Here is a 20,537-nt window from a genome sequence, read left to right on the forward strand (position 1 = left end):
CGTTTATGTTTTCCCCTTTCCCCCACTCTCCCCCTCCTCTCCGTCCCCCCCCCCCCCCCCCCCCACCTCGCCCTTGAGTAACCACCCATCGACAGATTGCCCGCCACCTGTGTCTGACGCCTGCTTTCATGGACGTCGTGAAGCTAAAATGACTGATTCAGCAACTTTAAAGATGGCTGGTGACCGAGCTCGTCGTCAGAACCGATCTTGCGATCATTGTCGAGCCTCTAAGCGCCGTTGTTTGGTGTCTTCTCCAAGGCCTGACAATACTCCAGTAATCTGCGCCAACTGTGCCCGATTGGGCCATGAATGTACTTTCAAATTTGTCCAGGCCCAGTCAGCCAGGTTATCCAAAAAGACAAGTGCACAGAAAACCGTTTCCAGCGACAATGGAAACTGGTTCTTGGGTCCAAGCATCGAAAATGACCCCATCGTTCCGGGAAATATATTGGAAGTAGGGAACGACTTGCCTGACCTCTGGCCAAAAGCAACATTGGACCATGAGTTCGACGTCTTTCTAGGCGCAATGGGCTTTACCCCTGCGGCTGATAACCCACAGGTAAATCCCCTCAGTAGCCATGACTTCCATATGGAGGTGGACAGCACCCCGGACAAGCCTCTCTCGACTGCTGGCCGGATCCTGGACAACATCAGCACTACCTCCTCGCAGGGTGCGTTGGGGCGGCCCTTGCTTCTTCTCAACTCCTCTTTGACGAGTGGAATCATCGAAGAAAGCCTCGTGCATATCTATAATGTTGTCATTTCAGGGAACTCTTCGAGATGGATGACGAGTGCGATCACGGGAAAACCTCCTGAGGATGCGCCGGGAAATGACTTGTGGTTGATCACCACGTCAGATTCGGCACGATCAAGCAACTTAGTCGACGGGGTGTTGGATCCCCAGTTTCTCTCTGGTCCGGCTTCTTCTGACAGCGCGTGGCGGGTATCCAGCCGTGTACCAGATGCCGAAGCGACTAACGGGATGACGCTGCTTGGTGCCGTGCGCTTTCTCGACCATTTTGGTGGACTCTATGGCAATCGGCTCGACCGGTTTGAAAGAAATACCGCAGACACCGCACTCAAGGACGTCCTCAAGGTCTTCACGATGCAATGGCTTTCGGCCAGGGATGGAATGTCAGATGAACCCCCGGGCGCATCTTCATCTGAGACTGAGAAGAGAACCCCGTCCACCTCAGCCATGTCTACACTTTACCACGAATCTTGGCTCCAGGCCAGAGCCGCTCTCGGCAAAGCTCGAAACGTTCGAAGCTTTCGGGTTTTCTATGCAACAATTCTTTTCGAGGCGACCACAGCCGCAGAAGACTCGTACACCTGGGATCAACAGAAATCCTCATTTCTTGATGATGCATTCAACATCCTTCATACTCTTTCTCCCCTTCTCAGGAAACACACCAAGACCCTGGGGCCTTGTTCGCGCTACAGCAAGGCGTTGGAAAAAAGCCTCCAATTCATGGAATTTTTTGGGTATTTACGAGATACCGTAAGCTCACTGACTGGCGATCGTCGTTGCAAGTTACCAGATGACTTCATAGCAGGTAAGTACGCCGCCTTGATTGCTGGACGGTATGGCTCGCTAATCAGAGAACAGAGACGTCACGACCCTCAATGGATGACACGGAAAGCACTTTGGTAGCGGTGGATGGTTGTGCATTTAAGCAACAGGACTTCCTTGAACTTCTTTCTACGTTGAGACAGCTGATGCGGATGAAGCGGACGCTGATCGATATTAACTCGTCGGCCTGCGGGCCTGCGGAGGAGCTCTATCGTCTACTCACACCAGCAATCGAGGCCATGGAGAGCATGGACAAGATAATGAAACCTCTGAGCGACATTCCTCCCGAGCGATTTGACACGTTGGCAGCAGAGTCCAAGGTCCAGATTCGTAAGCCTCTTGAGTCAGGTCTATTTGGTGTCGTGTATTGACCAAGCATGTACTAGTTACCTTGGGTGCTTTATGGACTCTCGGGCTTTCATCTTTCACCGAGGTTGCCAACTTAAAGTCCAAAGTCGGCACGCATCTAATATCGACCGACCTGTTTCGCAAGCTGTATTCTTGCCAGTCGACTGGTATCTTGCGCTTAAGCCAACTTATGCGACGGCTCCAGTGCCAGCCAACCCTCGAAATGTTCAATCTATACCACGGTCTGAGTGCCGACATCCCGCTGACCGGATATCACTTCAGCATCGAATTGATGGTGGCTGCATTACGCCAATCAATTGAACGGCAGATAAATCTTCACAGCAATAACTCAGCAGATTTTGTAGGCTTTGGCCTCAGTCTGATAGCGGAGGACCAATGGAGAGACTCTGTCGACTCTCTAATGAAAGGCCTGCTCATGCTTGATGTCACGGTAGGCGGATCCCGGGCGGTACAAGCAGCATCCGAGAAATTGGTCCACTCCTACGGCGATGTCTTGTCCGACTGCTGGTCGACAGACTTCGACACCTAGAGGACTTAAGGCTGGGCAGTCTAGTAGAGCGAGCCAACATAAAAGAGCACGTGCCAAAAGTGACACTGTCATATTACGTGGCGTATGCGACGCTCCCAGCCGCAAAAACCTGAGCAATTAAGGAGAATGTGTACTCGTTGGACGCGTCCGAAAAATCAACATCAGATTGCTAATGAACTTGACTACAAAGTGTTCTGTTTAAGAAAACGAGCGTATATGTAATGCGAGTGGCCCAGTGTCCTCGATGTTCGTCGACGCTCCTCTGTGGCCAAAATTACCGAGGACAAACAGAGCGGCAACTCTCTACATGTCTCTGACACTCCAACCACGTAGATCCCACCCTCTAGAGTTTTGTGCTGCTTTTAGTACTCCATGCCTCTACCGTTTCTCCCGAGAGAAGGAAATCGGGGTATGCGAAATCTTTGCTAGTGTTGACCGCTGCTGTGTGCCACGCACCTCCATCCACTTTACCACCAACTGTGGTCAGCCCTGTCCGAGATTGAATGGCTGAATATGGGACGGGATCTGGACTCACCAATTAGGGTGTCACCGTTGACATAGTTCCCAGCGTCAGAGAAGAGAAAGATTGTCGCATCGGCAATGTCCTTAACATGTCCCAGGCGCCCACTGGGGATATCTCTACCAGCATCTTGGCCGTTGCCGGTCAACCGAACCATGCCTTCTGTACCCTGGATAAAACCGGGCGCAATTACATTGGATGTTATTCCGCGTGGGCCATATTCGATGGCGGTCTGGACTGACAAGGCATCTACGCCGGCCTTCGCAACCACGGCATGGGTCATCAATTGGTTGCCTGTGTAACCCAGTGTTGAACTAATGAAGATGATGCGCCCACCGGTGCCAGAGCTGGAACCTGTGTGAGGAGAAGAAGAGACGCTCAGCATCTTGTCATTCTTAAAGCAGATGATGGAGCTCACTTTGTTTTCCATCGCTCTTGTACTTCTGCGCAGATTTTGTCAGCTCCGGCACCGTGGCCTTGAGCGTATTCCACGAGCCGAAAAGATCGATATCGACCACCGCTTTGAAGGCATTGTGAGAAGTTTGGTCGATCGGTGCAAGGAAATTGCCCGCTGCTCCAGCTCTGGTAGCGAAAGTCAGCTGAGCGTTTCGCTGCAAAGTAGCGAAACAACGTGATATCACCATAGCAGTTTGGAACAGAACGTACATGACAAAATCGATCCCTCCAAGGGCTTGTACGCATCTCTTTACAGCCCCTTCCAAATCTTGAGGCTTTCTCACATCCACGGCACCGAGGCCCAGGACTTTGGCGCCGGGTCGAGTAGCCGCCAGCTCAGTTGCCACACGTTCTGTGTTGGCCACGTTGCGTCCCACAATGCAGGCGTTGGCACCGAGTTCGACCAGCGCTCGCACTTGGACACTCACAAGACTGCCAGCACCGCCGGTGGCGAAGACAATTTTCCCATCTGTTGCAACGCATGGACTATTAGTATATACATCTCTGTAAGTGCTTCTCTTGAAGGCAAGGGATTCGTTTTATTACCGAATGACCCCGGCCGCCAGATGCTACTCATCACTTCTTCCTTTGGGAGTCCCATCTTAACCTCGTTTCTGAGTAGATTCGGATAGCTTGGTGATGGAGAGATTTTGGGATAGACTCAAAAAACCTGGCGTCGTCAAGAACAAATGTTCCCAATGAGCCTAAATGATCGCAGGAATGGCTGCCCCACTTCCGACATGGCGGAGGCGCAGCGGAACCTCAGATATAGGCGAGCAAAGTTCGCTCCCGCGGTCGGAGCCGCGCTCAGTCAAGGAGGTTGTTTGTAGCTAGACCAGTAGCCTAGCATGCAGGGATGCGATCCCTTGGCTTATTGTTCTTCGCAGCTCGTGAGCGGTTATATGCCGCGTTTACAGGTCTTGGGGTGCTTGAGTTGGAAGGACGTGAGGAATATCTTATTGAAGGACATTCTCGATAGTAGTCTGGAGCACGCATACGAGACAACAGCTCACTACAGCTCGGAAATATTTACAAATCCTTTTGCACCACGATGCCGATTCGATCACGATTCTCGATCCCAGTACCTCTATCATCTATTCCTACCCAAGTCTTCGGCTCGGCCGATGGGCCTCTCCCAGAAAAACTTGCTTTCGCCGATTGTGAAGCTCCCGAGATACTCCGGCTCACACTCCACGATTACAGAGAATGGTCCAAGAGACTCGCCGCCGGATTGATCCAAGCGGGTTTGCAAGATGGTGACCGCGTACTATTACATTCCGGCAACAGCATCTTCACGCCCGTCGTGGCGATGGGTGTCATCATGGCCGGAGGGATTGTCAGCATGGCCAACCCAATGTTCGTCCCGAAAGAGCTCGCACACCAAGTACGAGACTCGGGCGCTCGGTTCCTCCTCACAGCCACAGACTTGATGGAGTGCGCAAACGAGGCAGCATCTCTTGTCGGTCTCGATCAAGACTACGTGTACATCTTTGACGACACGCCGCTGGCTGCTCCGAATAGGCCTCTGAGTACCTCACAACAAAAGCACTGGAGTTCATTGCTTGCCGGTCCAGCGGAAGGGACGCGCTTTCGATGGGAGGGCTTCTCAACCGAAGACCAAGCCAACCGCACAGCGTTCCTCTTCTACTCTTCCGGCACCACGGGAGTGCCCAAAGGTGTGGAAGTCACGCATCGCAACATCGTCGCCAACAACTGCCAGATCATCCACCACCAGAGGCTTGACCCACGTTTCCGACAGCTGGACGAGGCTGGCATAGCCACAACAATCTGCCCGTTGCCTATGTACCACGGCCTCGGCTTGGTTATGTGTGCGCTGGTCTCGCCCGGCCGTCACGTTCCGGTATATATAATGAAAAGATACGACGGGAGAAAATTGGTCCAATACATTGACCGCTTCAAAGTGACCGAGCTGCTTCTCGTGCCCCCTATCCTCAGATGGATGGCGAAGGACCCGTATGTGCGCAGCGGTGGGGTCGACCTCTCGAGCGTCAAACGGGTGGCCTGTGGAGCCGCACCTCTGTCTGTCGCTGCCACCAAGGAGTTCGAATCGTTGTGGGAAAATGGCCAAGTGAATGTCAAGCAGGCTTGGGGGCTGTCTGAGTAAGTTTTTCTCCGACTTCGCAGGCTAAACCTGAAATCCGTGACTTGACGAGTCAGACGTCCCATTTTGACAAAATTTCCACCAGGTTTCCCGCCATGGCGCTGGGGTGGGACGATCGAGAGAAATCCACGGGGGCGTCCGTGGGAGAAGTATTTGCAAACTGCGAAGCCATGCTCGTTGACGCCGAGAACGAGGAAGAGAGCGAGAGCGGTACTGAGATCACCAAAAGCTATGAACGAGGCGAACTTTGGGTCCGAGGACCCAACGTGATGAAAGGATATTGGAGAAACCCTCAAGCCACGAAAGCGACCATCACCTCAGATGGCTGGCTCAAGACAGGTGACATTGCTTACGTGGATGACAAGAAGAAATTCTTCATTGTGGACAGGAAGAAGGTGTGTTCTGGCCAGCACCATCTCATCTGCAGACGTGCACCCCATTTTCAATGACTGAGAGTCCTTCCTAGAGTGAGACTCTGACGTTCTATGATCTCGCACAGGAGTTGATCAAGGTCAAAGGCAACCAAGTAGCGCCCGCCGAACTCGAAGCCGTATTGTGTACCCATAGAAGTATCTTGGACGCAGCGGTCATCGGCGCCAAGATGTAAGTTTTCCAATTCCCCTTCCTCTTCCCCCCTCTCTCTGTCTTGCTGCAAGGGCTGACCGCGCTCGTTATCTTCCGACCAGCGGCGAAGACGAGCAGCCACGCGCATATGTCGTGCTAAGGCCCGGTTCGAATCTCACCGAGAACGCCATCGTGGCGTACGTGGCACAACGTGTTTCCAAGATCAAGAGGATTACCGCCGGTGTGGTTTTCGTCGACCATATCCCTCGCAATCCGGTGAGTCCTGGTTTTTCCTTTTGGTTTTTCTAACCTGGAGAAACAGACGACTCTACTAGCTGGCATTTGTCGATTGGACGTTATGTTATTTAGCGGGAGAGAATTTTCGCTGACCCCAAGCGTCTACGTACTAGTCCGGCAAAATCCTCCGCAGAGTACTGGCGGCGAGATGCGAGAGCGAGCTTAGGAATGCTAGACCGAAGATTTGACCGAACGCGTGCAGTGGCCAGAGAGAGAGAGAGAGAGCCAAGGCTGGATGGAGGAAGCGACGTTACGCATCTCATAGAGCATCATTCCATACAAGGTACGTTACCTACCTACCTAGGTGTCTGCGGGGATGGCGTTGGAAGGGAGCATCAAGTCCTGGGGCCATGCCATGCCGTCCGAGGCTTGGTTCTAGTGGCCCTCATTCTACATCCCGGTCTCGTACAGATCGCCAGCGTCAAGTGGCTCCGAGATCTCGGAAAACCGTCGCGATTTTTACGTGTTGTACCCATTACGCCAACACCGATTTTAAGGAGGGTATGCGCTAATTGCACGGTCACAAACAGGTTATCTAGAAATACCACGCGTTCCTGCCCTGGCACGTAGTCGATAAGCTCCTAGCAAAGGTCCTGTGGCACCTGAAAGGTCACGGCATGTTGGATCCATGGCATTCCTTCCATTTGATCAAACTAACGCCCCTGTTTAGTGGCCTCAGGACCTAAGATTTTGGAGTACCAACGTTAGGACCAACTTTAGCCTTTTTTAAGTGCTAAACACCAAACTTTATAGCCCTTTGGTGTGGGTTTTGACGGTAGATTCACCCAGTGTTTGGAGCGCCCTGTAAAGGCAACCATCGCCTCTTCAACCGCCATCCAACTTGACGGTTTGGCCGCTAATCTGCAGTTGGCACGCACTCGAGAAGCTATAGGGTCAATTGGAGACCACCATTTAGTGTGGTTAGTGCGTGCCGTGGCGTTAAAGGTCAGACAGCGATGAATTTGATCCCATCGAATTTCTGATATCCAGCGACCTAAGTTATGCATAAATTCGCCAGAAGAACGGCTCCAACAGGCCTCACGGTTCGGTTCTGTATGGTTTGCCATATAGACGAGCCCTCCAAACCAAGTAATGAGTTCTGTGAGTGAAAGAGGATACCATGGTCGTGGCTTTTTAGCAGGTTTTCGATGGGCGATGAAATATTCGGCGTATAAATTCGTCGCCTCACAAATCTCAATAAGACTTTACATGCCACCCAAAAATCGTAGACATAGATGCAATGACTCACGCTCTATCCAATGAGCTATAAATAGACTCTCGTCGAGCAATATTGGTGAAGTAAATAATGCCGGCGGTTCACTTACCAATTGGTGGATGATTGGAGGTGCATTTAGACTTGCGGCACGTTTTTGCGGCACAACCACCTCTTTTTTCTCACTTTTTTTGCATTACGATAACGAGCGATGGATTCTCATTCCTCCTATGGTAACTTTTGCGTAGGAATCCTACTAGACCGCGTTGGTTGAACCATCTCTGAAGCATTTGTTGACATTAATTTACAGGACGCGATTTAGTTGGGGGTCACGCCAAGACTACAAACGTCACATGCCAACGGCTCGGGGGATAGCAATTCAAGTAATTCAGATGCATGCCACCGCTTAATTACTATAGAGCAAAGCATGAAACTTGTCATGGCAGTTATTCCGCCTACAGAGATGCATCTTACGTAAATTGCGTCTTTTTTGACCTTTTTCGAGCACGAATTGGTAGTGCGTTACCAGAGACCTCCACGAGGGCATTACGACGAATGCCTCGCGTCACAGCCACTCCACTCTCGCAATTATCGCCATTTGGACCTCTCCATGCCTAACAGCCTCGACGAGGCATCTCCTATGAGGTGTGGTTTAGGTGGTGTCGAGTCTTTGCGGGTGTAGGCGGAGGAGACGGTTTTGGTTGGATCAGATCAGATTCGTCCCCCGATCTGATCTAAACTGACCTATTCGGAACGCTGAGTTTCATTCAATCTTTTCCCCGGAGGATTCTCCAATACTTGATCCAGCACTCCCTGTATTGTCCAACCAGGATTACCGGATATAAGAAATACTTCAGGATTGTAGCTTCGAAGAAAGACCATACTGCATAACCATCGTCGAGATTTCGTTGAGAATCTCCGAAACTCATCTTCTCCATTATATCAAACACTAACCCCATTAGCTGTTGACAAAACCTCCTGTTGGCGTCTACATCCCTCGCTTCTGCTGCGATCATGAGTAACCATGCGATGCACGAATATTCAAGTCTCCACGATTCTCTCCTTGGCTCTGGTGAAATCCAGAAACGCTCGTCGCACATGACGTACAAAACTCCCGAAAGCTCTCTGGCCAATTCCTCATTTCCTGGATAGTTACCTATCCTATTGCTCACCATAATCAGAATGAGACATATAGCAATCTCGAAGTTGATTGACAATGGGAACAGTGATTGGCCGTGACTTGCAGAAACCTTGTTGCTAGAAAGGAGATGATCTAGGCACTGTCGCATCGAGACCATGATTTTTGCCAGGCTGGAAAGTTCAGCCACTGTTAAGGCTCTATCAGACTGAAAAACGAGATGTAGGGCTGCTAAACTGTGGGCTAGATCAATATTGATATACTGCAGTAGAATGAGCGCTCGTATACCGCCCGGAAGGTATGCGGTTTTGGGACTGAGTAGCCTGTCGAATGAATGGGAAAGGTAGTGAAGTTCTCTTGGGCGCCGAAGCAGTGATGATGCCAACTGCTCCATTGGGTAGTTGTCAATCGGCCGGCATAAATCCAGAACGGCGAGCACATTTTTCAAGACGCCTCCTTCACTTGCCAAAGAGTTTAGACCGCCTCTTAGGTTGACCATTCTCCACAAAGCTGTAGAATGAACCACGGTCTCTTCAATTGAGGCATTGGCCAGACCCTGATTGAAGTAATTGGTTAGCACAAGACAATCCAGAAGGAATAGCAATCAAGGGCAGGAACCTCACGCCAATTGCTATCAGGATGGAAATGACCAGGATGGTGTTGTTGCTAGTCGCTGTAGATGCGTCCGATACGCGTATTTGGATACGACGAAGCAGTTGGTGGTAGAGATGATGGAAATATAACGAGGGCAAGGATTGCTTATACAGAACCCTCTGCGTCCAGCCTTCGGTGTACGTTATGAGACCTAGAAAAAGTGTCTCGTCATGGAGTGCGAGAGACCAGTATAATTTATAGTAGGACCTCATTCTCGTGCTTGTGGCATGCCGCCCATATATGACGTTGGCGTCTGTAGATCATCTCATTAGAAATTAGACTTGCCTAAATGTCTCAAGTTTCAGGGATATATAAATATACGAGGGGAGCGTACAGATATCAGTCGCATCGCCTCCGATGGACATTCCAGGATTATACGGGAGTGATCTAAAGGGGTCCCGTCGGAGGCCGCCAGAAATCTGATGCAGGAGGATCGACGTGCCCAACTCTGATCGATATTAGTTACTCTCTTTCCCACTGCTTAAGATCTGAGCTTGCTCTACTCAACTTGAGACTTACCAGGGGAAGAGACCTCGCTGTCGCAGCAACCATGTCGGGAAGATTGATGATCTTGTAATGCTGAGATTTTTGCGGCTTTTCTGCGCTGTGCAATCTGCGTCGAAAGTGGTACTATAGAGGCCTTGAGCTCCTGTAGTCGTTCCTGTCTCTTCTTGGCATGAGAAAATCTCGTTGCGTGTGATTTAAGGCCATTAGCGTTGATATCGCTATGCATGCGACCATGATTGGTCCCATCATGCTGCATTGTTATAAAGAGCAAGGAGGCCATATCTATCAGAAAACAGGAATAGGCTGGATGATAGATCTACGTCAATCAATGTCAGTGACTTTACCATACTTATGTTGCCAGCCAAGTTCTGTGTCATATTTACAATTTTTTCAGCCTACGCGAGCTACACTCTGGTTTCGTAGCTACCAGGTTATGAGTGCGCTACTACATAAGCATGCCTTTGACCAATCGGGTGACCACATAAGAACAGCTTATTAATCGCGTCGGTGCCCAGCACCGATTCACTGGAAATTCTCCAGGTTCTCGCCAAATTGACCCAGTGTCACTGTCTTGAATCGTTGCTGATTTATCCAGTTGATACAATAGCTACGTGAGATATAGTAATTGCTTCTCATAGTATACTCTACAGTCCTTTGCAATTGCGGCTTCATATTCTACGCCCACTTCGAATTATTGAGCACTACATTCTATCTCCACTGAGGTTTTTAGTTCTTATCGAGCTGATAACTGCACTAGTGGTAAATTGCGGTACGGCGGATTGTGATGGCGGAGTATAGAGGTCTTGGTAGCAATATATAGCTCCATTCGATCGGGTCCGTACGGTCCACAGATTGTTGGCTACAAGGATCCACTACTTAAACGATGCGGCTCCGAAGTATAAGCGAGTGCACATGATATCTCTATTCCGGTTTCAGCTGGGAGGACAAGCTATCTACATGTACGCCATTAAATGAGTATGTGCACGAGAGCCAAAATAGTCGCTTCAGGAAACAACGCTGTAGAAAAGACACGTTATCTATGATGCTTCATGAGACCACTCGTCCCAAATCCTCTTGAACCATCCAAAACTCTCCGATCTTTTCTATTCGCCTTTATGACAGATCAAACCCTGCTCCAGAGTTAACCGCATACAGCAGCTTGTCCTTCATCGTCTTGATGTCTCCATATCGGGGTAGTTTCAAGAGGTTGACACAAGTGCTTGTGCTAGGAAGTCTTGCCTGATCCTCACTCGAATCACGAATACTGAACTTGGGGTTAAGATGGCTGAATCCCAGGAGTGGCGCCCGTGGCGTGCTCGTCACAAATTTTAGCACCTTTCTCCTGTCTGCATTGTCCATCTCCTGTAATGCTTTCCAGAAAAGTTGCACGGTTGGATGCTCCAATCCATCGTCCCCAATCTGGTAGAGTCCGCCGTACTGTGTGTTTCGGCGGAGGTCTGCAATATCAAGCTCGGAACTGTCGCCTCCTACAAGCTTTTGTAACTCTTTCTGATTAAACATCGCAAGCCATGATGGTTGAATGATTTGTCCAAGACCCGAGAGAAACGCGTCGGTAACCACTTTTGGCTGTTCAAGCAGTTTCCTCCTAACAATGCGGTTGATATAGTCAAACCGACTGATGTTAGTCACTGGAAAGTTGGCACCCTTGGGCTTGAGCTCAGTGGTCACCGTCTCCAGGGCTTCTTGTCCGTCGACATCCATGACATTAAACGTATCTGTGACGGTAAAGTCCAGTCCGAAATCACTCTCCACATCACCAGGGTAGTTTTTGAGCTTTAGAAGACCTTGATAGAGCTCTTCGTCATATTCTCGAACATCATTGATAGTGGGACGGTATGCAGTTTCAGTGGACCCGACCGTAGATCCTCCAGTCAAAGCCCACTTGAGTAGGAAGAAGCCTGCAAAACTGACATCGATGAGAATGCCTTCGTACAGGCATTTGCCCACAACCCGACCCAAAAACTGGAAACGGCGAAGAAATTCATTCATCGGACGAGTATAGCCTTCTGTGTGGGGTTTCCTGCCCAATTTCTTCAGATGTCTCGAAGATTCCTCATATATCAAGGGATTGGGGAACAGAAACCGCTGGCTGTTTTCTTTGAACATGCTTAAACTAGTGTCCGGGTCAAATGCTTCGCTTGTAACACTCATGAGAAATTCTTTGGTGACACCTCCGCCGTCGATTCCAGCTTCTTGTGCACCAAACTGGTCGATAAACGTAATTTGTATAGGCTCTTTGAGAGCCTCTCCAAGGGGATAGAATGCCTCGTAGGCGTCCTCGAAGACACTCTCTCGATGAATTTGCGCATGATGGCGACTGAGGATATCTAGTCCCCGGCGTCTGCCATCAATATCCCGCCCTTGTGAGTTGGCGGCAACAGACATTCGCCACGTATCTGGATCGACCGCCCCGTCTCGTCGTCGGATTTGATCTCGGAAAATAAACTCACGAAAGATCTGAACTCTCGTTTCAAAGGGTATGAAGAATGGTAAGTTGCGGAGTATCTCCAAACGTGGTGCGACAGACTCAATCTGCCGTTTGCGTCTTGCCTGGAGTCGTTGGCGCTCCAGTAAATCAGCCTGTCGTGAGGCTCGACTTCGTGGCACATGAGGTTGACGAATACCAAACATAGTACTCAACAATGCCCCTGACGCACCCGACCCCATCGACGCGTCAGCCCCGTCAGAGTCAACATCGGCAAAATCTTGCTCTTCTTCCTGCTCATCATCACCAACAAGTTCGTGCCGTTTCTCTTCTTCTGCCACAACTGCGGGAATGAACCCAGTCATGTTGACTTGATCCGTCATCAACCAGTGATCAGCTGGAACAAAAGGTTGTCTCGAATCGATTTCATGCAATTGACGTAGAAGACCAGTCACGAGTCCTTTGAGGTATGCTTGTGAGAGACCATTGCCAGTCAAAGTTTGCTGTATCTTTTGGGTCGTTTTGACGGGTGGCTGGGAAGACATTCCAAATAGAACAGATAGATCAGCCTCATCATCGCCCTCATTGGTCTCAGCCAAGTCAGCAGCATACCAATACAGAGAAAATGCTAGATTCTTGAGAAAGGTAGTCATCACGGCCACATCTTCCAAGGGGAGAGCACCCTTTCTCGATATCACCGAAGTGGAAGAATTGGCAGTCGTGCCAACCAATGGAGATTTGGCCAGGGAAAAGAACTCACTATCATCCATGAGTCTCAGGATAAAACCGTACAGCTCGAAGAATAATATGGTGATCTTCCATTCATCTTGCCAGTGAGCGATTTCTGATTGTGAGAGGGGAGCTTGGCCAATTTGATTGTGCTCCGGTGCCGCTTCGCGCAGCAATGATAGCACAGTTCGATGATTCTGAACAATCTTCCTGAAAACGCCAGTCTTTCGCGTAGTAGCCCAGAAATACTGGGTAATGGACATATTGGCACCGCCAATAAAGGCAAACGTACCCTGATGCAATAGCATGCGAGTGTTCTGTGCTTTGGAAGGAAAGGCATTCAGCAAGCCCAGTGCATAATTTGCGAGTCGTTTAGCAGCATCAAAGTCCGAGCCCAAGCTACCACCGCCTGTATTGAGGCTGTCGCCCATTGCCTCTAATGTCCTTCGAACGTAGTCTTGTTGAGGGATCTTGAGAAGCATTTCACGAATAAATGGAGGTAGTGGTTCGGTAGGCGGGGTAGCATCGCCGAACATGGGCGAATCGACCAGGTCTAAGCGAGTTGCGATGTCAGGAGCACAAGACGCCAGGAGAGCAGAAAGTGCTCCGATATAAGACCCTTGCACGGATTTTGATCGATTCTGGGACTTGTTTATGCACACGAGGTATGCTAGCTGCCACAAGAGTTGATCGTTGGTGAAAGGCCGTGGTTGAAGATCTCCAAGATTCTGAACTTGAACAGTAATCGCATCTGACAACATTTGGAGATCCACTGTCTCCGTAATTGACCTCAGCATGCTTGAGTCAGTAGACAGGATAGGCTGGGTCAGGATGATTCTCGCGAAAGCAGAATAGGTCTGGCGCCTTCCCGGTTGTGGTGATGTCAATAATGTATTAGTCAAGTCAAGGGCTTGATCTCGCCATGATTGATTGCTAGCCGTGTCTAGAACGGAAGAGATGGCATCGAAGTAGATCGGCGACTGTTCGGAGGTTTCCTGAGATATTATTTGACAAAGAAAGGAAAGAATTGCGATTAAATAGCTGCCATAGGAGCTCGGGAGGGTAGCGGAGTTAAGTTGAGGGACAGTCTTCAGATGGCGTAGTACGACCAATCCCAGTCGAGCCAGATTCTGTCTCCATGCCGCAGTGAGGTCTAACTGTTGTGAGGGTGAGATTGTTTGACGGAGTGCTTGACCGAAGTAGACCAGTCGGGAAGTGTCTTCCAAGTCTCTGACTGCACCGCGTCTGAATTCCTGGAAGCGGAGGAGTAGAGATAACTGGTGGGACAACTGCGTATCATCGTGATATTCGGGTATGACACTACCACTCTCGATCACACTCTCGTAGTTCAATTTGTGGTTGGTGCCGAGTCTCTTCTGTTCGTTGGTATCCCACATGTTCCTCCAGATTGCCTTGATCTCCCGTCGACCAGCGTGACCGCGCCATAGCCTTTGGATACTTCTTGAGGCAGTCTGCCTTTCTCTATCCTGCTGCCTCTTCAGTCGATCGGCCTGGGCCTGTGCAACAGCGTCATGACCTGTGGAAGACGGCTTGGCCGCGCCGGGCTTGTTCAGTGCAGCCCATGGATTTGTAGCATTGCGGCCAGAAAGATTGACCTGGCGTGTCTTCCGGGTGCTACCTGTGAACGAGGTATGCATCACCGCGAGAAATTGGTGTGTAGGGAAGAAGGTGTGAAGTGGGACAAGTGGATGGCGGGAAACGGGGGAGAGGCCGGGCTATCGCTGAGAGGGTGGATGCGAGGGCTGACGATGGCAGATGGTGATTAACATGCCTTTTGAAGAGTCGAGAGTGTTGATTGGGGAGAGAGGGGTTGGTAGATGGTGAGAAAGGAAGAGAACGGAGGAAAGAAAGAGCAAAGCCACGGTAGTGTCGGGGATGGAAAGTAGAAGAATTGGGCTGAAAGCGTTCTGGAATTGGAAATGGAGATGGAAAAGGCCGCCACATGCAGATGAATATGTCAGTGGATGATGACAAGGCTGCCACGAGGCTCGTTGACTAATTCATAAGGCTGCATAAACAGCCCCCTCATACTCGCAGATCCGTATGAGGTCCTCCTCCTCCGAGGCACCTGTGGAGAAAACTCTCAGCTGTCTACCCAGGTACTGAGGTAGCTACTTAGGTATCAACAGACGCCTGTCGTCCATACAACACCGAGAGTGCTGCCCATCCCGTCGCTGTCTGTCACTCCTGCCATTCTGACTGAATTTCTCCGGATTCCCCCACCTTCCCTCAAACCACCTTGTGCACCTCATCACGTGGGTTTCTCAATTTCCTGACCTTCACGTCCCATCCCCTACCAACGCGCCATTCACTGCATCAATTCAACCATCATACCTGAAGAACAGGTACCTTGGACAAATGTCTAACGACATCCTCACTCAGCTGCAAACATGCTATGACCAACTACTCACCCAGTGCTTCTCCACCATCTCATATCTTTCTCAACGACACCCAATCATCGCTCCGGACCCTGATCCCAATGATCCTTTCACCAATCCACCTGCTCTCGGTGGGACTTCGCAGACCCCCAACCCCGATGGTACGCCAGTGACTTCTATCCAGCCTGGCCCAGAAGACACCGATCGCGCTCCCTTTCCCCTGCGACCTGTCCAACCATCAGCATTCTCCGCGGCACAGCACGAATTGGCCGAGGATCTTGTCCAGAAAGCCGCGCAAATAGATCTGCTGATTTCGCGACTTCCTGGGATAGGGAGAGGTGAGGAGGAACAACGACGCGAAATCGAAGCTTTGAGTGAAAAAGTCAGGACCATGGAAGAAAAGCGCAAAGCCAAACGCAGAGAAATGCGAGAATATGTCAAAAAGCTCGACGACGTCGTTCTGGGAATGTCCCAGAGTCTGGATTACAACAAGCCTAATGGACCTACTACTTGAAGACAAAACATAAGTCCAGAGACACTTCTTCAGCCGCCTTACCAATCCTCATCAACTCGACCTCTTGAGTTTTTTATGTCTCCCCCCATCTAAGAACGACATCTACCACTATCGACCGGAATCCAACAAAGGCCTTATCAGGTCTCATGTAAGCATCGTTCCAGCTTCGAGATCGCTCTAGAGCCTGCATGGACTACGACTCGCAGCTTAGGCCTTGCGGCAAAGGTCCTCAAGTCGACTCTTTCCCCCAAGGAGAGCCATGACCAGATCAGAACCTGGCCCAGTGGTCGAACACTTTGATGGTATTCCAGAAAGACATTCTAGTCCTTGCAGCACGTGAGATCCGTCTCCGAGCCACGGTGTCGATCATTATATCTGGGAAGAAAAAATCTGATGCTGTTGGATAAGAGGTAATATAATTCACAGGCTTGCTCGGTCGCTTCCTGCCCAAGTCATGACCTACAAAAATGACAAACAGAAGAGCAGCGAGAGCGACTGCCACACCACAATGACTAGGTATGTACCGTAGCTAGGTAGGGAAACAATCAGGCCGAACTTCCACTTCCCTCTACTGAGAAAGAACAATGAAAAAGCCACCATTCTGGTCATTAGGGTCATTAATTAAGAAACCTAGTCTTCTTCCTCCACCCTTCCTCCACCCCTTTCCTTACGCGCTCACTCGCTCGCTATACAAAATTGAATCTCCCACAAGTGCGCACGAAGGTACGGTAGGTTGTGCCTGTGCCAGTGAACCTTCCAGTACTGTATAACGAAACGAGCGATCCTAACCATCCAGACGGACATTTTGTGCGTGTGTGTGTCCAAGATAACAAACGGTGAAACTTTACACCATCAGACTTCTGCGCCTAGTCATCGCGGTCCTCTCGCCCCTGGTATCTTCGCTACCCGCACCAGCAGTCGAAGCCAGCGGTTCCTGTTGCCGGGACGATCCACCAGTACTTCCGCTTCCAGCCCCTCCCCTGGCGTGGCGCGTGGAAGACATGGCACTGCTGCTGGCCGATCGCTTGAGACCGTTGTTCGCGCCGGTAGATGTAGGCGCGTGGTTGTGTAGGCTCGCTGCCGAGGATGGACGTGGCGGGGCGGGGGCATTCGTTCCACTTTGCGAGGTTCGGCTGTGCGAGGATATTGGTGGGTCGCTAGGGTTCGAGGATGACAGTGACGACGACGGCTGCATTGAATGTCTCCTGCTCAGTAAGTTGGCCGAGGGCGTGGCATTATTGGACACTCTGCGTCTGGAACTTGTTGCCGCTTGGACTGCTTTTGCTGCGTCTTTGTCGTTGTATTCTTTGGAGTCTTCCAGCGGAGAGGACACGGGCGGGTCGAATATACTGAGTCTCTCAACGGCATTCTTTAGGTCTTCAGCGTACAGGCCGTCATTGTTGATGAGGTTGGGTGCTGGCATTGAAGACGATGAAGGCGTTCTGGCGTTGTCGTTTGGAACACTAGCGGTTTCGGTTCTTGAGCTAGAATGAGACGGTTTCTCTCGAATCTTCTCTTTGCGCTCTTTGTCCCTCAGTGGACTAGCAGGCTCTTCTTTCTTGCTCGTGAGAGGAAGCTCCTTCCATCTGTTGTCCGATAGGGGATTCCGCTCCTGCTTAAAGTTGGCTGGCAATCTGACTTGGTTTTCATTCTCGCCTTCAAATCGTCCTGGGTCCAAACTGGTTCCTCTGGAGTGAGAGGATGTTGTTTCCCGCTGCTTGTCCAGTCCTTCAACGGCACCAACCAACTCCTTTCCAGGTCTTCTCATCTTGTCTCGTAGGCTGGGTTCGGCGTAGCTGATAGCAGGTCTTGCTCGACGAGAACCCCGACCGATGCTCCCGTTAAGGACATCTTCTACGGAGTCAAGTACGGCTGCTTCCGATTTCGTCTGATGTGTATTGCGGACCGATGGCTCGGTTGAGACGGGAGAAAGTATATCTTCGCTAAGGGCTGCTGGCGTTTTTGGCTGCAGATCGTCCCTCTCGTCTCGTACGGGAATGTAGGAGCTTTCCAGTTTCTCGAGTGCCGGAGGAAGTTTGATTTTCCTGGATGGTTTCGCTATTTGTCGGATATCGTCCTTTCGGCTATCATCCAAGGCTTCAACCTTTTCAACCAGTTGAACTTTTCGCTTTGCAGGGGAATTTGTCGTTTTAGGAGCCAGGATCTTCCTTCCAGCAACGTTTTTCTGGGGTGACAAAGTTGGGTTTATGTTCACCAGATCGTTTTCTCGCCCTGGTGGACGCGCGAACCTCGATGACTTCCTTCCTCCGGCCAGACCGCCGGCTTGGTCTTGCCTCCGCTGGAAGACAAATTCCTCACTTTCGCTAGACTGCCGTCGGGTGGGTTCTTCAAGCTCTGAAGCATCCAATTTTCGCTTTGCTCCGGCCTTTAGTAGTGGAGAGGTTGTTGTCTCGACAGGTTGTTCAACAACCGAATCCTCTTCTTTCGACATGTCTTGTAACAAGGCACTTGTCCTTCGCCTTCGTCTTCTTTCCAGTGTGGAAGGAAGCTGCGACACATCATCTGCACTTGCTTGCTCGGATTGTCTGGAGGTGTCAAACTTGATCGGGTCTTGCACGTCAAAATGTGCGACCGGTGGGGGACCCAGATCGGGTGACTCGGTGGAGTCCTGCGCAGTTGCTTCGTCTCTCAATGCAATCACGTCCGCGGGTTCCAGAGTCCGCCTGGGGTATAGTTTCCCTTCCACTATACCGGGCAATCTTCCGTCAAGGCCGTCGTTTTTCTCCTTAGCCAAAGCTTCCCTCATCGCCGACCTGGTCTTCCACTCAGCCTCACTGGTTGTTTTCAACTTTTCCACCCCACTCTTTCTTGAGCGTGATGTTGCAGCCTTTTCGAGAATTTGGGGCACTTCGCTGACCAGTGAAAATGTTTCTTTCAGTGCCTGTTCCATGCGACCCTTCCATTCCAAAAGGTCACGATTGACAATGTTCGCTTGTCGCCATCTTTCGGCCTCGGCTTGTGCTGCAATGACTTCGCATCGTAGTGTGAGATTGTCGGCCGCTATTCGAGAGATCTCGATTTCGAGGTTGCGAATTCGTTGTGACTGATTTGCGTTTGCGCGCGCTATTTCGCGGTTTTGACGGATAAATCTTCGTTTTACTATGGATAAATATCAGCGATCGTGTGGACATGCAGCGTGGTTGGCCTTGTTTCGGACTCACAGGCATCGATGCTCTCAGGTGGCGGCGCAGGGGGGTCGTTGAGCCTGGCCATACTCTATCGCATGACCAGCCTTTCGTTCAGTAATTCGTTGTCTCTGTCACCGAATGTAGAAATCCTTGAATCTCATCACTCGGCCAAATAGATGTTGCGCAGCTCGCTCGATTCAAGGATTGTTTGTGTTTTTCAACAATTATAATTGTCACTAGGCGATAGAGTTGATTTCAAGGGTGTTCGGTTGGAGTTCGTGAATTATTTACTGGAGGCGTTCAAATGCGGAAGATAAACAATTGTCCGATCCCGGCTTAGTGTGGAAGCGCTAATCCTTACGAGGATGCGTCGGGCCCCAAAGAGGAATGGACTAATTTCTAAAGTACTTGCATCTCTCACCATCGCCCACGGCATTACTCGTACCTCGCCGATATCACTGCACATGCAATCGTAAAGCGAACCAACGAGAATAATAGCAAGAAATGACCACCTCCAGCCCGTCATCACCACCACCATTCCAAATCGCCCTATCTTCACCCAGATAGATGACCAGCATCAATGTCCTCCTACGCACCCCGCCAAACGGGCAACCACAACCACAACCACACACTCACCACAACCAGCACATCCCTCCTCCGACACCCCTCCACCGGGGGCGCCACCACATCGACAGCACTCTCCACGTCCAACACGCACTCACAGACACATCTGCAGACACGCATCGCCGCGAAACGCGCCGAGCTGGAGAATCTACGGCAACTGCGCGACCTGAGCGGCGAACTGGCCTCGCAGCTCGCGGCGCTCGAGCAGAAACTCAGCACGCTGCGCGACGGCGCGCAGAGCGTGGCTCTCGTGCTCGCGAATTGGGATAATGTGTTGCGCGCCATTGGGATGGCTGCTGGTATGTGTTCTTGTTTGCTGTTGATGTTATATTCTTGTCTGGGCTCGTTGCGATGTGTCAGTTTCGGGGTTGCTGACCTATGATTAGTGAAAGTGCCGGTACCGATGCCCGCAGAGCGGGAGAGTGATTTGGAGGACGGTGACTCTTCTTCTCAAGACAAGAATCCTGAATTGCCTGTTCCACTTGTAAGAATACCAGTCCAACAAAAGACGGAAGATGGTGGGTGAAAGTACCATCGTCATTGCCATCAACTGTATTCATGATTTATTGGGTCTGCGCTAGCACAACCAGCTTCAACGCTATGTATGCTATACTCTCGAGTCTACCTATCCACATACGCGACCAGATGGCCCCTCGAAGGTCTGGCCATGGTTGTGTGAATGTAGCTCTGATGATAGGCATGCTTATGATGGAATGAATGACGAACAAGTTGGG

The 20,537-nt window shown here is 50.6% G+C and overlaps 8 protein-coding genes across 8 annotated transcripts; 5 read left to right on the forward strand and 3 right to left on the reverse strand.

Moving 5' to 3' along the window:
- Window positions 1–172: 172 nt before the first annotated feature.
- Window positions 173–2,471, forward strand: LTR84_002009 (uncharacterized protein; the record flags this gene model as incomplete). The annotated part of the gene is made up of 3 exons (XM_064845623.1): window positions 173–1,556; window positions 1,610–1,903; window positions 1,960–2,471. The coding sequence occupies 3 exons, from the start codon at window positions 173–175 to the stop codon at window positions 2,469–2,471; spliced, it is 2,190 nt and encodes a 729-aa protein (XP_064706477.1).
- Window positions 2,472–2,814: 343 nt separating this feature from the next.
- LTR84_002010 (uncharacterized protein) lies at window positions 2,815–4,048 on the reverse strand (the record flags this gene model as incomplete). Its single annotated transcript, XM_064845624.1, has 4 exons — window positions 2,815–2,948; window positions 3,007–3,345; window positions 3,410–3,916; window positions 3,994–4,048. 4 exons carry the CDS (start codon window positions 4,046–4,048, stop codon window positions 2,815–2,817), a joined length of 1,035 nt encoding a protein of 344 aa, XP_064706478.1.
- Window positions 4,049–4,498: 450 nt separating this feature from the next.
- Window positions 4,499–5,572, forward strand: LTR84_002011 (uncharacterized protein; the record flags this gene model as incomplete). The annotated part of the gene is made up of 1 exon (XM_064845625.1): window positions 4,499–5,572. The coding sequence occupies one exon, from the start codon at window positions 4,499–4,501 to the stop codon at window positions 5,570–5,572; it is 1,074 nt and encodes a 357-aa protein (XP_064706479.1).
- A 92-nt stretch (window positions 5,573–5,664) lies between these two features.
- LTR84_002012 (uncharacterized protein) lies at window positions 5,665–6,596 on the forward strand (the record flags this gene model as incomplete). The annotated part of the gene is made up of 4 exons (XM_064845626.1): window positions 5,665–5,964; window positions 6,036–6,172; window positions 6,226–6,409; window positions 6,456–6,596. 4 exons carry the CDS (start codon window positions 5,665–5,667, stop codon window positions 6,594–6,596), a joined length of 762 nt encoding a protein of 253 aa, XP_064706480.1.
- A 4,459-nt stretch (window positions 6,597–11,055) lies between these two features.
- Window positions 11,056–14,775, reverse strand: LTR84_002013 (uncharacterized protein; the record flags this gene model as incomplete). Its single annotated transcript, XM_064845627.1, has 1 exon — window positions 11,056–14,775. The coding sequence occupies one exon, from the start codon at window positions 14,773–14,775 to the stop codon at window positions 11,056–11,058; it is 3,720 nt and encodes a 1,239-aa protein (XP_064706481.1).
- A 721-nt stretch (window positions 14,776–15,496) lies between these two features.
- LTR84_002014 (uncharacterized protein) lies at window positions 15,497–16,030 on the forward strand (the record flags this gene model as incomplete). The annotated part of the gene is made up of 1 exon (XM_064845628.1): window positions 15,497–16,030. The coding sequence occupies one exon, from the start codon at window positions 15,497–15,499 to the stop codon at window positions 16,028–16,030; it is 534 nt and encodes a 177-aa protein (XP_064706482.1).
- Window positions 16,031–16,874: 844 nt separating this feature from the next.
- On the reverse strand, window positions 16,875–19,264 carry LTR84_002015 (uncharacterized protein; the record flags this gene model as incomplete). The annotated part of the gene is made up of 2 exons (XM_064845629.1): window positions 16,875–19,150; window positions 19,213–19,264. The coding sequence occupies 2 exons, from the start codon at window positions 19,262–19,264 to the stop codon at window positions 16,875–16,877; spliced, it is 2,328 nt and encodes a 775-aa protein (XP_064706483.1).
- Window positions 19,265–19,759: 495 nt separating this feature from the next.
- LTR84_002016 (uncharacterized protein) lies at window positions 19,760–20,329 on the forward strand (the record flags this gene model as incomplete). Its single annotated transcript, XM_064845630.1, has 2 exons — window positions 19,760–20,102; window positions 20,190–20,329. The coding sequence occupies 2 exons, from the start codon at window positions 19,760–19,762 to the stop codon at window positions 20,327–20,329; spliced, it is 483 nt and encodes a 160-aa protein (XP_064706484.1).
- Window positions 20,330–20,537: the final 208 nt, after the last annotated feature.

The sequence above is a fragment of the Exophiala bonariae genome, assembly GCF_035927105.1.
Source record: "Exophiala bonariae strain CCFEE 5792 chromosome Unknown scaffold_12, whole genome shotgun sequence".
Taxonomy (NCBI): Eukaryota; Fungi; Ascomycota; class Eurotiomycetes; order Chaetothyriales; family Herpotrichiellaceae; genus Exophiala; species Exophiala bonariae.